Consider the following 18,025-nt stretch of genomic DNA (forward strand, 5'->3'; position numbering starts at 1 on the left):
TTAAAATAACCCATTGTCTTGTCAACTTTTCAAATCTGAAAGTAAAGCTGGTTAAGAAGAAGAAGATAAGTAAAAATGTAACTCCGGCCACACCCTGTTTGTTTCTAATGAGTGAGTTACTTTTCAGCAGCAAACGTATGCACACAATGCACACACGCACACACACAGAACTGACCTCGCTGTAGCCAGCATCATTCTGTACGGGTCAACCAGCATGGAGGCCGGCCATGCCCAAACCTATCCCCATCCCCCTATCCTTTACTTCCCTCCGCTTCAGTAACTCTGAGGCCAAGCATGGCCGTCCACTCGCCCCACTGATCATTGCTGTTGCCTAGGCAACTGAGCAACCCAGCCCCTCCAGCAGCCCACTGCCCATTGAAGAGAAAAGAAGGACATCCACTTCTATCAGTACAGACGAGGAGAGACACAGGGAGCGCAAAAGGCCTACATGTGTGTAAAAGGACGTACATTATTTTCTACATGTGACACAGTAACCCTGGTGACCACACAGATGTAACAGCAGGTGCAACTTGTTGAGAAACTGATCTTTAAAAAAAAAAAAAAAAAAAGACACTGTGTTAGTTCTTACACCGAGTCTATACTGTGCACACAAGACCAGCGCTGGCTCAATAACCCCATTCTGTCTGCTGAGTGTTGTGCTGATGGGAACGAAAGGACAGCGGATCAGAACGCAGGTTCACAGGAATCAAGAGAGAGATGGATGCAGATGGATGGAGAGGGGGAGACTGAAGAAGTGGAGCCTGTTAAGTGAGGAAAGGCCGGAAAGGTGGAAGTTCAAAAAAGGGACCTATAGAGACACACTTTAGGTTTGGACCATATGTTTAAAGGGATAGTATACATGATTATTACATAGCGTGGTGAATGTGCGGGCCACAAAAGCCGTTTTCCCACTAAAATTAGCGGGTCGACGCGGGTTTTTTAAACGCGGGTCGACCCGCTAACAATCGGCATTTGGCCCCTTTCCCATTGACCAAAATAAGCCGAGTCTGACCAGACAGACAGAGCATAAACCAGTCGCCCCGCTCTCATCCGCGGTGCAAGAGACACACACAGTCATGCCACAGCCGCCCGCCGCGGAGTGTCCGTCCGCCGAGGCAGACTCTCTGGCTGGCTGACCTGGAGCACCAGGACCGCGGAGGACAGAGAGTCTGCTGCGGCCGGATGACGGACGTCCGCGGCACAACACGTCAGTTAAACAGACTGTCGCTTCTTTTCTTTTCTTTTTTTCTATCGTTTTTGGTCAGTGTTCTCTGATCTTTTGATCCCAGTCTCGGATGAGAGCAGAGCGGAGCAGAGCTTTGTTTTGGTACGTGATATGAGACGCGACCGGCGCGATGACGTAGCATCACGTAACGTTCAGTGTCATCACGTAAATTAGCGGGTTGACGCGGGTCTGGCGTTCCCACTGCAAGCCGATCGGAGCCGAGCCGATTATAGGCGATTTTAACCCGCGTCGCTTGCCGAGTCGTTTGACCCGCGTCGACGCGGGTCGACGCGGCTCGGTGCGCCTTTCCCACTGCCACCAAAAGCCGATTGTTAGCGGGTTTAAACGGGTTTTTTGGCCAGTGGGAAAGGGGTAAAAGAGAGTTTTGGCATTGTTGGATTGTGAATTTAATGAGGGACAGGGAACCTGTATCACTCACCTCCATTGTGTTTGCTGAGCAGCTCACATCTCTGCCCCGCAGATCTCAAAACAACATGCACCGATAATTAAAGGTAATGAACCTATCTCTATTGACTATAGGGAATATGGCAATAGGTGAATTTGCCAAAATGTTGAACTATCCCTTTAAGTTTTCACACAAACACCTGGCAACACATACAGTACGTGCAGGTGAGTAAACGTGCAATTTTCAGCAAATACAATTGTGGAGGAGCTTCTTGCGAAGAAGAAGATAAAGCTATCTATTTGGGTATACATTGGTTTGGTGAAGCACCACAAACAACAATTTTCAGACATTTACAAATACACCATCCTACCACTGGTACCACTGAGACCAGAGAACCCCTCACCTGGATGATGGATCACCATCCCCCTAAAAGACCAACTGGTGACGGAACCAGCCAACCATCAGAATAGCTGATACATTATATTCATGCAATCACCCGACCCTGACATACTTTCATTTTCCATCTTCCTGTTTCTCTTTGCCGACTCAATCCTGCTGTGTCACTAAGAGCACAGAGACCCACTTCCTCTTTTGTTTATCCAGGAATGTGGGACATCCTGACAGGCTGGCTTTTCATCAACAGCACACAGCTGAGAGTCCCCTTCCCGTGACTATTTCTCTTCTATATACACGTTTGTTTCCATTCCATTATCAGCGTTATCAGCCCACGCCCCGGCCCAACTCCAGCAGGGTGCTGGGAGATGCAATTCAAACAAACACCACTCTCAAAGTGCACCTGATGCAACTCAGTCACTGTGGAAAATTTATTTCAGAACATTAAAATTTCAACACCACCAGAGGAGGTTCATGAAAGAGCATTTATAGTGACTAGTTTGGCGCCTTTGGGAGTAATTTGCAAACTACAAAACATTAAAAGAAATTACATGTCAGCAATTCTTTTCAGAACAGTAGTTTTTAAATAGAGCAACCGCTTCTACATGTTTTAACATGATCTAATGTGATCCTAATAATGTCGCGTGTTAGTGTTAGAGCTGTACTTTCAGTTGCGTCGCCAAGAGCAGTTGTTATTCTTTGTTTAGAAGTTTTGATTACAGGAACACACCATGGAGGAGCCGCCCTTTCCAAGGAAGGTACTAATGCCACAAGGTCTAAGAGGTTCAAGGAATCGAGTCAGCATCTTGGAGCACAGAGTGTGGACAAACAGGATATCAGCGACAGAAAACATCCTATTCCTGCTATAAGACTGCCTTTCACAGCCTCGCAGACATGCCACACAATGACTTGAAACCACAGCCGAGAGGAAAACACCATTGTGTTGTTGATCCTCCAGTTTCCTTTGAAACTAGAAAGGGGCTCACACAGAGAACCACTAAGGCTGACTTTGACTAGCTGGCGGTGATTGATTGATATTTATTTAAGAGAAAAACAAAGGAGATACTGAAACCCTGACTCTTTCTTTGAAAAAAATAAAATAAAAGCATGGATAAAGATTTTTTGCAATGCAATAAACAAAGTAAAAGAGGATCTTTGATTCTTCCTCATAGAAAGTGACCTCAAGAGGTCTTTGAATTCAAGACTGTACTCTCAAGAGAGAGAGAGAGCTACACGTATGATCTGTGCTTTTTACACCTGCTGACAATCCACCTGAGAGGAAGACGACCAAGCGCTTCTGTCGCACATGAATGCAGAATATTAGGGCACTGACTAATTTGTGTAACTATGATGAAATGCACACAGGCTGGCTGCAAACTGGGAGGGCTGGTTCTTCAGTTTCATTGTGAGATTTCAGGTCATGTCGCTCCCCAAGGGTAAAAGAAAAAGAAACTTAAGAGAGACACAGAGTGAGACAAAGAGTAGAGTTTCTAAACCAGAGAGAGGAAGAGTTCACACTCACTGTTCCACCTCATATATTAAGACTCACACACACACACATAAAGGCCAGGTGATAAAGACCCTAGTTTAACCATGCAATTTCAACACCTCGCAGTGAGTTAATTAGGACTAATTTGAACACAATTTGAGGCAAAGCGGGAAGGTTTACAGGGTGACTCAGCACTGACTACACACAGGGACGCTTTACTTAACAGATGTAGGAGACCAGTGCGAGCCAGTCTCCATTAATCTGAGACAACATCGAAAACAAGATTCACATTGATGCATTGTGATGAAATTCATAATCTCTGGTGAATCACTAACCAAGCTGACCGGTTTCTGAGAGCCACAGGCATCTCTAGTCAATGAAGTCTAAACACTATCACCTCCGCGTCTCTCATCTAACAGTTGATGCTTGGCCACATTTTAACAACCTGTACACTATACCTGCCGGGACCTGCTGGTGCTTTGTTACGTACCCCTCCCTGCCATCGTGCTTTCATCGTTCTGTTCATTTATGAAAATAAGAAAAAACTGCCCCCGGCCACCAAGCATTGGAGCTGCCAGTCCCCATCGGGCAAACTGTTGGTAAAAAGATGTACTGAGCAAACTGGTCCTCTTTTATGGAGCAGTTCATATTCCACTTGAGAAACGCAGCTACTTTTCTGCAACAGATTCCTTCATTTTGGCTTTCTCATTGGATAGCACTGTCCAGCTGGCTTGCTACTTGGTCAGAGTTCATGGGAAATAAAACACCACTGCACTGTGAAAGGTGCTAAGACACTATCCCACTCAGTCTAATGCTATAGGACAGTGGTTCCCAACCTTTTTTGGCTTGTGACCCCATTTTGACATCACAAATTTCTGGCGACCTCGCGTCCATCATTCAAGATGCGCCAGCTCAGATATTTTTATATGCTGCATTTGCATTTTGAACTCGATTTAAATTCAAGAAAGTGAAAGTATAGAATACAGTTGTTTAAGATTATGTGTCGTGTTTTAATCACAAAAGAACAATAATTGGTTAAAAGAATATTTTTATCAGTAATTTCTTTTAATCAATTGCTAGACATTTCAGGTGACCCCATTTGAATTTCAGGCGAACCCACGTGGGGTCCCAACCCCAAGGTTGAAAATAGGGTGTCAAATTGAAAAAATAGTAGCAAAATACACTGATGTCAGCCTCTGTCTTTTTCTCCGCCCAAGACTGAGAAACCTTGCCCTCTGTGATTTAGAGTCATTTTATCTGCTGAGTTAACAATATTGTCCCTTTAAAGCTCTTTGCCATCTAAGAGGCCTGGGGGAGTGTTGAAAGGTTTGTTAAAAGTCAACAAGCATTATTGCAGAGAGGCTCTTTATCAGTTCATCTGGACAATGTCAAAGCAGCACTTTTCTGTCTCGCTTGGCCACTTTGTCTTAATCTCATAAAGCTACACTCAGTCTGTGTGGCATTATGTGTGTGTGTGTGTGTGTGTGTGTGGGGGGGGGGGTTAATGCAGGTTCTCTATGACAGCATCATATTTCAGTTAGTCTTTGACTGGAATTGGGTTGCAGACCACCTATAGTGAATGCAGACGCTGAGAGGTCTGGAAATAGAAGTCACTATAATAGGTCACAGCATCACAGTGGTAGTCTGCTCAGCGTATAGCCCCCGCTCCACTGGCTTTTTATTTCTTCAGGGTAGAAGCCTTCAACCTCCTCACACATAACGGTACACTCCTAGTCCAAGTAAACATGCACACACACACACACACACACAGCTTGTATCCCCAAAGGAATTGGAGGGGTTGGGGGCGGGGGTTTGTCAGGCGTGTCAACGCACAAGAAATTCAATTAAGCAGACAGCAGGATGCCTCTGAAACGCAGCCTCCTTTGAGCTCAATGTGCCTTCCAACAGACCCCCGCCACTCCTCCACCCCCCCCAAGCTTCCCAGCCAACCCCTTTCAGCCATTCAGCCACTCCCCCAACATCGCCAGGATCCATTGAGGGCCCTTTGCTGGGCTCCCTTTCATACACTTCCCTCACAGTGCCTCACTCGCTTCTAAAGAAATGGAGATGCATCGGCCAAACAGATTTAAATAAAAAAAAAATTGTAAAAATTGACTAAAGTGGTATGAAACTCGAGCCTCAAGCTCAAACAGGTTGGTTTTACTCTCGGGACACTAAAGTTTGTTTCATCCTCCTCCTTTCATCCCATCTGTGTGTGTCTGGCACCCAGACAGATGCTGTTCATTTAGCACTTGAGCGGCAATCCTCAAGCTTGTCTCCTAAATGCCCGGGGGAGCCACTGGCATTTGGACAGCATTAAATAAAGCCACTCTGCAAGACCTCACACCGCGACCGGACCTGACCCCGCAACGCGGTCGCTTCACTCAGATTTCAAGCAGCCAAAGGAGGAAATCTGTTCTGGACAGCGGGGCCGTGGTCTTATAGCTGGCCCTGTGGAAGCTATAGCTTCACGGCTTTGAGAATGATTTATTAATAGAAGTGATGAAACACTTGTTTGATCTCACTGCTCCTGGGTACAGACATCCAACTTGTGAAACAGTAGATTTCAGATTGTTTTGTTGTTTTTATCAACCGGCATCTTAGGCAATGTCAATAATAGTTATGTTCTCTTTCTGCATGGAGTTGTTAGTAATTATCTCAGCTTTATTTAGGACAAGATAGCATCAATCTCATTACCAATGCGTTTGGTTTGAACAATAAAATAATGAAAACCACCTCCCAAGTGAAGGGGGGGAGGCTTTCCCATGCTAGTGTGTTATTGTGTATCTCTGCATCATTGTCAGTGATGAACACACTCAGCCAGAGCCTCAGGGGCACCCAATGTCACACACACACACACACATCTCACAAAACAACACAGCAGCTTATAGAGGTGCTAGGCCACCACAGACACAATATTGATGTTACATAATAAGAGCCAAATGCCGCCAAAAAATGTGAGTGTTATCATGAGTGTGCACATGTGTGTGTGTGTGTGTGTTTCTGGATTAAGGGCTCCCTTGACTCTCTCTCTCATGCATGCCTCCATCCTTTTGTATTTGTTACCTTCACAGCGCACAATTCCAGGAATGACCGATGGATAACATGTGACCCTACGTGATCTGATTTGAAGCAGCTTGTTTTGAGCTCCTGCATGCTGCTGCCTCCCTGTCCTTATAAATCAGGGTACTTTTTTTTTTTTTTTTTGGTCCATGAAACTGTTCATTTCCCACGCCAAACAGATCATGGCGAGTTATCGGTCCATGTGCTAGCTAAACGAGGCTTAGTGTCCTCCTGTTCCATCACGGGCATTTTCATCCCAGCTTGCAGCTCTCAGCCATGTATTTAGGCCTCATAACAGGGACACTGATTTCTGGTCCCACGCCATGCATTTTCAAACGGGCCATGAGCAGACACAAGTGCTCTTCCACATCCAAGGACAACAATGATAATCAGCAAACGAGCCACACAAAAAATCTATTTCCCTCAGCCCCCCCCCCCCCCCCCCGTAAAAGCTATTAAGATAAGTCCTCTTCCTTGAGGACCACGAGTGCACTGACCTAAATCAGTGCAAAATTCAAATGATAGGGTAGCGTGGGACTGAAAAGGCCACTTAAGGATGATGTGTCAGCATGTGTGTGTGTGTGTGTCCAATCAAGACTTTACAGTAAGGTTAAGCCAAGACCCCCGCCCCCCCCCCCTTCCCACCATGTTAATCCTTCATGGCGATTTTGATCAGCATATGTTGTCAATGCCATCACACTCACATGGTCACCATGCACCACAGCCTGACTTTACTGTACCTATGAGCAATGAAACCAAGGAGATGAATATTGATGTTGGTCATACAACCAGGGTTCCTACACATTTGAAATTTCAAAATTCCATACTTTGCAGACCCTAATTTCCAGACTTCTCTGCAATTACTCATTTGAGTAATTATATGTGTATAATCTAAGTAAATTATGCAATGCATCATTTGTTTTCATTATTCTGAATTTTTATGCCATTATGTCACCAAATAATTTCCAGGTGTTTGTAGCCAATAGCACATACAAAATAATTGAGCCAAAGTTAAGTTCACTTGAGTATATAATAGTTTCCATTTTCCATACTTTTCCATACTTTCCATACTTGTGTAGGAACCCTGTACAACAGGTTCAATCAGCCTACACAGAAATGTTTAGAAAAAGTAAATAGTTTAATGTGACTTAGGAGGCAGCAACTAAATCAGGGGTGGCATGAAATCACCCACATTGGCCCAAGTGATTGATTAAAGACACACAAAGTTGGAATTATAGTAAAAGAAATAGGATGCAATGATCCATGCTTTTATAACAGATCCAGCCTAATTGGATTGGTGATTGATGGTGTCTTGTGGTGCCCTTAAGTCCATGTGCTGTTTATGACAGCAGGTGTGTGTGTGTGTGTGTGTGTGTGTGTGTGTGTGTGTGTGTGTGTGTGTGTGTGTGTGTGTGTGTGTGTGTGTGTGTGTGTGTGTGTGTGTTCACAGGTGGAGGCTACTCACCATTAAGTCCATTGGGGATGCTCCTGTGATGGTGCGGTGCTGACAGGTCGTCCATGGACCTCCTCATGGTGGGGCCCAGCTTACTGTTCTCTGAGCTCTTGTGTATGTGGTTGTGGTTGTGGTGGTCGGGGCTCCCAGCGCTACCTGTGCTGGACGTGCTACTCCCGTCCCCGACATCCCTGACCGTGCCGGTGCCCCCGTTCAGGTTGGTCAAACTGGACTGACTGTCTATGGAGCTCCTGGAGCCGGCCCCGTTCCTCTCCTCGTCCAGCATGAGGATGATCTCCTTCAGCTCGGAGTTCTCCCTCAGCACGGTCTCCTGGTTGGCCTCCAGCTCCTTCAGCTTCATCATGTAGGTGCCCACCTCCTTCCACATGGCGCTGGCGGTGTAGCGGCCGAAGCGCTGCCACTCTCGGGACAGCTTCTTGCCCTTCTGTCGGTCGTCGTCCAGGAAGCAGCAGAGCTCCCGCAGCTCGTGGTTGTCGTCCTGCAGCTTCTGGTTGATCTCCTTCAGGTTCCGGATCTCGTGCAGGTGCACCTGCAGCCTCCGGTTGATGTCTTTCATCATGTTCCCGTGCTCGATCATCAAGTTCATTTTCTCACCGTCAACCTTTCTTAATCTCCTGACCAGCTCCTCTTTGCTGCTCCTCAGCATCTCCTCGTCCGTCAGCTGGCTCAGGTCATCCTTCTGTCCCTCGGACGGATTTTTAGCCATGATCTGTCTTCTAGGCTGCGAGTCTCAGTTCGTTCAAAAGAAAGACGTGCTTCAGATCAACTATCAAAACTCATCTAACCAACCCTCAGTTGTGGAATCGTGTTAAAAAATGAATACATGGTCCAAAATAGCTATCACCGTGCGCTCTGGTTATTTCAACAGGCCGATAATGAAAAAGGGAAAATATTAATATGATGCTATGGCAACCCCGAGCACGAACTGAATGCCCTCACTAATCTTTAAAGGAAAATCCTTTGTGAATCAGAGGGAACAACAGATGCCATTCACATTCCGTCAGCACCCAAAACAAAAAACAAAACAAAAAAAACACAAGATTGAACAATGATTACCAGTGATTTTCAATCAATCAATCAGGTCCTAGTCCTGGTCCCGTCAGCACAACAACACGCCGTGTCCCGTCGCACCGTGCACCGTCTCCGCTGGACATCGCTCCATTCAAACGATCGACGGGGGGGGAAACGGAAAAACGCAACAAATTGAAAGCTTGATCGTGATTTAACGCGAATATCGCGATCGGTCGAGTAGGTACACGCGACACCTCTGCTCTTGCAAAAAAAAAAGAAAAACAAAAAAAACAAACACTTTTTTTTCTGTTTACGGGATGTGTCCTCTTGAACGCGTTTCACCGTCAGCAGCGCTCCTCGGATATTAAGCCTCTTTCACCGAGGTGGGTAGGCGGTGGACGGAAGGATTCAAGCCCTTTCCAACCTCAGCCTGCTCGGAATTAGCCGCGGACCCCCCTCCCTCTCCTCCTCCTCCTTGTCCAAACACTCGGGTTTGAAATCATTCAAGAGGATTTGGGCCAAGACGGCCAATCAAGACGTGGGAGAGGAGTGGGCAGCAGGTAGATGAAAAGTGCGCTGGAGCCTCATAAGGCTCAGGCTCAGCCCTCTTAAAGGAACAGTGAGACGAGTTCAGCTCCGAGAAAACCAATAATATTCCTTCAGATGGACTAAATCACAACAGACAAGACGTCGTCGGAGGACTCACAATATTAGAAAATTAATTAAATATTATTTTACTTAACTTAGAGTTTAGATGTTGGGCTTTAGTTTGTAAATGTTGATCACAGGTTTTTCTTTGGAAATCTTATCGTAAAAAGCTGCGTTGTGTAACTGCCCTAACAACAGTTTCAAAAATCTAAAAAGCTTTAAATCCCCATATATTAATATCATCATCCTATTACAACCCCCGATTCGCCATTTAAGACTCTTATGCTATTACATGAAATGATAACAATCTCCTGTAACGAGTGGTGATTCTGCCACAACTAACAGGTGCTTTGAGGTTTATTTGCAAGCTCACAGCGCCCTCTTGTGTACAGAGTGGGCAACGCCCCCAAAACACACAAGGCTGAGTGGGTACAACTAAGCATAAAATAATATCAGTGAGTATTTCATGCATTTAATGTGATCGACATTATATACATAAGTAAAACATAAAAATAAAAATAAAAAATAAAAAAGAGCGAAACAACTGTTTAATTTTTCAGTGGTCTCTTTATTTGAGTAAGCATGATTCAGTATTTTATGTTAAGAGCAGTTACTGAACTATAATGTCAGCTCATGCAGATTTAAGTGCTTATGATACTGTTACCCAAAAAGGTACACTTGCTTAGATATAACAACATTCATGATATTTACAAGTATTAATCATTCATTGTAATCAAGTAAAACATATAAACAACATTTTCTTTGTAAATGATTTTTAAAAAATTAACCATAAAAGTAATAACAAAAGCTGGCAGCAATAAAGACTGTTATTTAGTGGATAGTCCGGTTCATCTACAGACCCAGTCGCTCCACAAGGACTATTACGTATCTTCTCATATTGTGACACTTGTGGCTATTTATTTCTTCTAATTCCTATGTCTGACAGTGCATATCACTCCACTCTTTGGCCTGAGTGTGGCATTATCCAGGATGTCAAAGGTCTGTCCGGGGACAAGTGTGAAATCAAACCTCTGGAGCAGCTTGGCCATCACCACTTTAGCCTCCATCTGAAAACACATGCAGTGTTGTTTATGTGTGCTGTAAGCGTTTGTTGTGTTGATCATCTGTGACCGACTTTCTTGCCATCACCCACCTGAGCGAAGTTCTGTCCCAGGCACGAGCGTGGGCCGAGGGCAAAGGGGTAGTAGCAGTAATAAGGCCTTGTTACACAGATAAGATAAAACTTTGTTTAATGTAGAGCACTTATTGCTTTGATCTGCTCCAAGTCACCGACACAGAAAAATAAAACGTGTCTCTGAATGCAACTTACTTGGTAACGTCAGGGTGAAATCTGTCTGGATCAAATGTCAGCGGGTCCTTGAAGAATCTGTCCATCCTCCCAGTCACGTAAGAGCTGAACTGAAGTTCACAGCAGGTTGTTGAACATTTTGACAGGAAGATGTTTTTTTGTGTGATAGTTTTGTTGCATTTTGTGTATATAATGCAGAAATACTGGACACACACTTTCAGCTTCAGAGATACACAAATGTGAACACTCACAATACAGTTGAATCCTGCAGGTATGTGGATACCGTTTATGACCATGTCTTCAAATATATCACGAGATGTGCCTGGAGCTGTTGGGTAAATCCTCAGAGTCTCTTTCAACACCTGGGGTGAGGTTAGAGAATGAGAGGCACATCTTAGGTCAACTGCTTGAAAAATAATGGATACCCACTGCACATTTTAGAGAGGTGGAAGGCTAAACCCCTCATTAAAAAGACTTATAGGTGAACTAAGAGAGCAAGAATAAATGAACTACTAATGAAACGCTAAAACATTCCTCCCAACTTCATGGCATATACCTGGGACAGGTAGGTCAGTTGTCCCAGGTTGTCATAGCTTATTTCCTGTTTCATCCCAATGACATCATCCACCTCTTTCTTCACCCTAACAAACAAAATATAGTTAAACATCGACATCATTGAGCAGATATATTATCAAGCTGTCTTCCCCTGCATTGTTAGTTCTTACTTTGCCAGTATATCAGGATGTCTTCCCAGTTCCATGATGCAAAATGCAAGCTGATTGGCTGTTGTTTCTTGACCTAGAGTGTTACAGGTGGACAAAAATGGATTTGGGCATTACTTGGAAGTGAACAATTAGAGGATCAACAACACAAGATTTTTAATTTCTAAACCATATGAAAAAAACAGCGCTTAACAAACAAGTACACTTAAAAACTGATGACAATTCAAGGCTCAAAAAACAACTATGCTGCCAGGACAAGTTGTATGGATTCTGCACCAATGTCAATATACTTGAATTACATTTATACTATTGAAATTTGGGTTCAACTTTTTGGGGTGTCTTTTATGTTATTAGCCATATTTATTTTATAAAATTGTATTTTACAAAGCAGAAATAACACAGACTCACCTGCAATGAAGAATGTCACAAAATTGTCCAGCATGAACTCTTCATCTTCTTTAGTCATGCTTTCCTCTGAAGTAACAAGAAAGTAGAGTGAGCATGTAAACCAAAACTTGACTGATCTCCTTTAATGACAGATGTGAACCTAGGCATCCATCTAGTTCACAACATGTGCATACATAGACTCTAAAAGATACAGGTGTCTACATCTATGCATACATATACTGCCTGCTTATGAACAGGTGGTAGCATAAACATTCTTTCCTGCTACTAATATAGAAAGTTGAAAATGTGTGTATTGAAATGAACTAAGAGCGAAAAGAGAAGCGATAACATTTCAATACATATATTGATAGAATAGCATACTAAAGACATTTAAAAATACATATTATGCATTTTTTAATGTCTTTAGTATGCTATTCTCAAAACTCAATACACGTCAAATCTATGCTAGCTTTTACCCTGTTGTTTTTAACTGCCATAACCCTGTTACAGAACAGAAATATAAAAAAAAAAATTAATCAAAGTTAACTTTGGGGATGTTAACCTTTGTTCGCAGTTTTAATGATCTGCGTGAGAATATCCTTGGGAACGTCATCTCCGTTCTGCATGGCAGTCTTCCGTTCATGGATCCACTGTGCTCCAGTTGTGCGCAGCAGGCGGCACGCTTCCCTCACTTCATTAACAAACTGTTTGTTTTTTGGCTTGAACTGCAAATACAAGATATTAAGATGTCTGGCAGTATTAGAGATTTACATTATGTGAACTCCACACAAACTAGCAGTAAAGTCATACCTGAAAAAAGACGTCTCGGATGTAATACACCATTCCCTTGAGACATGTCTCAATGGCTTTAGGGAAAGGTGAGGTATTTCCCATCAAGTCTACATCCACACCAAAGGCAACCTGAGGGGGGAGAAACAAACAAACATACATTCAGTTACAACGTGGTTTGATGAATCTTTGTGCTAAGCTTGCACTTTCTTTACATTCGAGAAAAACTTGAGTTGGGGATACTGTACTGGATCAGACGCAGACACACTACCTTGGCAATAACATCAAGGGTAAGACAGTTGAATAGGTGGAGCATGCTGGCTTCTGCTTTGCTATCAGCAAGATCTGAAAGTTTACTCATCAGGTTCTCTGCTCTCTCATTGAATGTGCCCATTAGACCTCTCAAATACCTGAAAGCAATGATAGTTTTAGGCAGTGGAATAGTATAAGACATACCTGCAAAGCTGCCCAGACATTTTCTAACCATGCAATGTTGCGCAAAAGAAGCAAAGAAACAGTTAGCCGCTGTTAACAGGACCTACAATTGTTGTACAAAAAAAAAAAACACATTTTGGGCAAATTCCCCATTCTGCGATAGGTAAATAACTCACAAGCTGCTGAACGCAGGGTCCATGATCCGGCGCTGTTTGTACCACAGCTCATGGTCCTGTGCTGTTACTAGGCCATTACCAAGGAACCTTGCAGAGAGGCAACACAACATTTTCAAAATGGTAAAAACATAATTGTAAATGATTTGACATCACACCAGTGATCCATATAGATGCTGTATCTTACTCGATAGTGTCAGTTCAGGAGTTCAAGATATTGAGAGTATCACAAAATATACTGTATCTGTATCCCTTAGATACTTATCTGACAAATTACCTTTGACCAAATAGGTTGAAGAGTTTCTTGTATACCATTCTATCTTTGGGGTACTTTGGGGACATCAGGATTTCCTGTACGTGTTATTAGGGGGGACATCGAAAGACAAAGATTTATTATCAGGAAATATGATTTTACAAAAAAAAAAAGACAAGTTGTTGTTGTTTTTTATTTGAGTGGGTAGCTGCCATTTCTGTGAAATCTGTGCACTTTCACACTGTTTATTGCGCAAACTTATGTAACTCGTAAGTCAAGCAAGTGTATAGGTGCAACGTTTACCTTGGTCGCTTCTGGACAGGTGACACATACTGTAACGTAATTGAGAATATTTAACCTGTAAACAGGCCCATAGGTCTCTGCCCTGTAATGACAATTTAGTGAGATTTGCACGTAAATACTAGGCCTACATGCCCACATTTGTACAGACTGACTGACTACAGAAACTGCATTTTCAGTTAAAAACTTCCTATTTTTTAAGTAGCCTATAGTAAATATATGGATAAAACTTGTTCTTACCATTCCAGAAGCTTGTCTTGTATAAGCTGGTCATTTTTCATTACCCTCAAAAAAGTCGGTGAATGTCCGAGAAGGAAACTGCAAGGACAAAATCAGAGGTCAGGTGGTCTCGGTGTATTTAACGTTAGCTAAGCGACAAGAAAATAAGTATTGTTAGCATTAGCATAACCCGAACAGTGTCCCACTTATCTTACCTGTCTCTTGGTGGCCCAGGTATGTGGTCATATTTCATATGCATGTGTTTCACATACACGCAGTAGCCAAGAAATGCAATGAACATCAGAAAGAGCAGAAACATCAGCCCCTGAGCGGTCCAGCTCAAGAGGAGATGAAAAACCGCCATTTCGTTACGACTGGTCCGCGAGCTAGTGGACTGGTACTGGTCAACGGTGAAGTGTTGTACAACAAAGTGTGTCGGACGTTTAATGGTCGTTAACCTGTATCAGGAACATTTCCGCATTTTTATCAGATGCCTTCCTTCTTAGAGGGACCTGTTAAGGTGTGCGTGCGTGTCTGGCTCCATAGCTCAGTGGTTAGAGCACTGGTCTTGTAAACCAGGGGTCGCGAGTTCGATCCTCGCTGGGGCCTGCCTTGTGATAGCTTTTCTCTTTCTATAACTGCTTTTCAGTTTCACTTTCATTCTTTACTGTGAATGGAATCTTACACACACTCTCTCACACATACACTATATAGCTATAGTCCCCTGAAATGTCTGTGTAGTGTACTTACACTACAGAGAATGTATGAGCATCACTGTCACGTCTGCTCATCAGGCTGACTCCCAAACTGGCTAACATGTGGTTGTAGGCAGGAAACCCTCCAAAACGTCTCAGCCAAAAATTGCAACACCTTGAGGACTCATTATAACACCTGCAGAATGGAACATTTTCTATTGCAGTGTTGCATCATTGGCAAAACAAAGTAGGGGAAAGCACCATAAAATGTATTAAAGGTTACTGTTTTAATCATTATAACCAGAAATTATATTTTTATGTTTGAAATGTAGGCGTAACCAGATTTTTGCCAGTAATACCCCTTTTTTAAGAAAAAAAGAATGTGTGTCTGTTGAAATAGATGGCCTAATGTGCACTGGCCCTAACTCACATCCGTGAGTTTTACATAAAATCTGTGATGTCTGTACTATGTCCTAAACCTGGGTCTGAATCATTCAGCTTTGCATTGAAATCCATATAGTTACACAAACATCAAGACCTCTGTCTATTGTCTCAGCTAGGCCTATATAAGGTCCCCAAAAACCGAGCTATTTTTTTAAAAGCAGAATAAAGCCTGTGTTATCTGTCCACTGTAAGACCTAGTAAACGTTGGCTCATGATAAACGTGGCACAGAGGTGAGTTAGAGTTTTCACAACTTTAGAAAGTTTGAACCAAAGCCTCAACTCCGAGTTCATCCCTCACCAATCAGTTTCAGCCCAGAGAGACAAGGGAATTCCTCCATGACTGAAAATAGGATCAATATTGGCAAACGGAGCGTGGAACTACGTAGTTAGATACACTTCACACATCAGATCACAGCTGCTTTCACCCTCTCATGGTTGATCCAATTACACTCATCTCCAGGAGCACTGGGATAACAGGGTAATTGTCTGAGTCAACACAGAATAGGTTTGATAAGGAGATGCATTCAGGAGTGATAGGCTAACTGATGCAGATGGACATTGTGAATCAAACACACACTTTATGCTTGCTCGTGTAAATATATTGGCCGATCATTAAACACGTCCTGCGTTGCCAAAAAGGGCTAAAAGGCTGTGTGACAAAGCGAGCGTGAAAGGCACAAAATCTGATTTAGCCTCTATGTTGTTGCTTTAGCTCTCATTAATCAATCGCTCCTGATGCACCCTCTCCTCAATTCCAGATGCATTGGTCTGTAGCATCCTATTTGTGGGGAGAAATATGGTGATCTATATGATTAAAAAATATTTCAGGATATCTGATCTGACTGCTTTTTTAGCTGATTTAGGTCTGTAAATGTGAGCACAGCTTTTATAGTAATGACGCAACACTGCTGTCATTTTAGCAGATGAAAAAGGAGGCTCTTGTTAAACTTGCACATACTTAACGTCCTCTAGTCTGACATGACACGAGGCAATGAACAGCATACCAATCTGAGCAGCAGTGGTGATATACACACACTTTAGGATTATTGTTATATGGTAAACCAAGCTTCTAATGAGTGTGTATGGTGAGAATTGGTGTTCATGTTGCTGTATTTCTAGTTTCATCTTTATTCATCCCTGCAGATCATCGGATGACAAACTTAGCAAATAATAAATGAGCAAAAACATTTCATTGATTAATTATTTTAGTTTCTTTGAGTTACTGAGGTCAATTAGACGAAATGTTTGCTGTGAAAGGTGATAATTCATTCCTCCTTTCTTCATAGAACAAGCAATAAATACATTAATAATCAATAGTAGGATCAGCCCATAGTGAGAGTTGTAGCCCTCAGCATCCCTAGGATCTTATTTATGGTCTTAATTTAAGATTTTAAATGCAACAACTTGAAAACCTGCTGATAACTTTTTCAAACATATTAAGGGATAATAAATTCTACCACGTTTCTGGAGTATGGCCTAATGTTATTCTGAATAAGTTGTTAAAGTTTCAGGCTGAGTAGCAGGAGTTGTATTTTTTATGTGCAATGACCTTTTTTATACAGTCTATGACAAATAGAGATTCTTCTTCCTCTTCTTCTTCATGCCCTGCGTTAAAGCCTGTGTATTTAGTCATGTTGACCAGCAGGGGGCGGTCTTTATCAGCATCCTCTAATTTCCAGAACTCTCCCATCTCTCTCTTCTCCTGCAGAACATGCACTGGAGGCTCATTAGGCAAAAGTGGTCGATTGTGATGTTTCCCAGTGTGAAAACGTGCCTGTGGCACAATTCACTGAGACTGTGTTTGTTTTCCACCATACCTGCAGAAACAAGATCTCACATTCTGATCTGAGGCATGCAGGGCAGCTCACCTGACCTGCAATACCACTTTCCTCCTACTTGTTTACTATGATCCAGCCATTTCTATCACTAGGGCCACTTCATACCTGTACATATTGTTCGCAATAACCTCCAAGCTTGTCTGCATTCTTATCTTAAAAAGAACGTGCAATCATATTTTTGGTCCAGGGTCTTGGCTCTGTGTAAACGCTGGAGGCTAGGGGCTGTTTGATGTTGTTATGGCTGGCTGTCTGCCGCCTCAGTACTACTGGATCTGCAGGGCCCTCTCATGTCCAAAGGTATTGTGTTGGCTGCTCTTTTGATTATATTATCAACAGAGAGAGAGAGGGAGAGGGAGAAATTAAGACTCCCACTGGACATGAGTAAACAAACAAAAGTTTGTAGAGTCTGGTTCATCCAAAGAATGTGAGTTATTCAGACTTCTCTGAGGATATTGATGTCCAGTGTTGGGATTATCATGCGGAATATTGTTCTTGCTTGATAAAACAATTTGCCTGTCCTTGGTTTGCAAGATTGAGAACCATGAAAAATATAAAGGAGGAAAGGACAGCTTGACACTAGACATTGTAAAAAATGAGGTTGATGTTCATTATTTTTGGATTATATTTCTGTTGGAACTGAGAAATCAATGCTCCTCTTAGATTGATTACAACAACTGACCTTTCCATTTGCAGTTTTTGCCCAGTAGCCTACTTTTGGTTCATTAACAACAAGTAATATGAACCTTCACAAA

At 42.8% G+C, this 18,025-nt stretch overlaps 2 protein-coding genes and 1 non-coding gene across 10 annotated transcripts in view; 1 reads left to right on the forward strand and 2 right to left on the reverse strand.

Annotated features, from left to right (window-relative positions):
* Positions 1-9,693, reverse strand: part of ccdc85cb (coiled-coil domain containing 85C, b) — a 49,971-nt gene extending 40,278 nt beyond the window's left edge. For 4 of the 8 annotated variants that reach the window (XM_085771238.1, XM_085771237.1, XM_085771234.1 and 1 more), the window contains exon 1: positions 8,042-8,899. In XM_085771238.1, the coding sequence (XP_085627364.1) occupies positions 8,042-8,756 (715 nt within the window). In that variant the 5' untranslated portion in view covers positions 8,757-8,899. Of the gene's footprint in view, positions 1-8,041 lie in introns of all 8 variants that reach the window. The other 4 variants (XM_085771240.1, XM_085771236.1, XM_085771239.1 and 1 more) reach the window with 3 other exon arrangements.
* An 802-nt stretch (positions 9,694-10,495) lies between these two features.
* On the reverse strand, positions 10,496-14,715 carry LOC146962125 (cholesterol 24-hydroxylase-like). Its single transcript, XM_085771231.1, has 15 exons — positions 14,512-14,715; positions 14,318-14,395; positions 14,081-14,162; positions 13,802-13,875; positions 13,528-13,614; positions 13,188-13,326; positions 12,938-13,048; positions 12,690-12,852; positions 12,149-12,214; positions 11,744-11,816; positions 11,575-11,659; positions 11,270-11,380; positions 11,040-11,128; positions 10,863-10,929; positions 10,496-10,776 (listed from the first exon to the last, which is right to left on the reverse strand). The coding sequence occupies exons 1-15, from the start codon at positions 14,658-14,660 to the stop codon at positions 10,636-10,638; spliced, it is 1,515 nt and encodes a 504-aa protein (XP_085627357.1). The 5' UTR covers positions 14,661-14,715; the 3' UTR covers positions 10,496-10,635.
* A 117-nt stretch (positions 14,716-14,832) lies between these two features.
* trnat-ugu (transfer RNA threonine (anticodon UGU)) lies at positions 14,833-14,905 on the forward strand. The gene has a single exon. It is a non-coding gene; the product is annotated as a tRNA-Thr (tRNA).
* The last annotated feature ends 3,120 nt before the right edge of the window (positions 14,906-18,025 follow it).

Source organism: Trachurus japonicus, chromosome 24, assembly GCF_045865225.1.
Source record: "Trachurus japonicus isolate A0001 chromosome 24, Traja_1.0".
Classification (NCBI taxonomy): domain Eukaryota; kingdom Metazoa; phylum Chordata; class Actinopteri; order Carangiformes; family Carangidae; genus Trachurus; species Trachurus japonicus.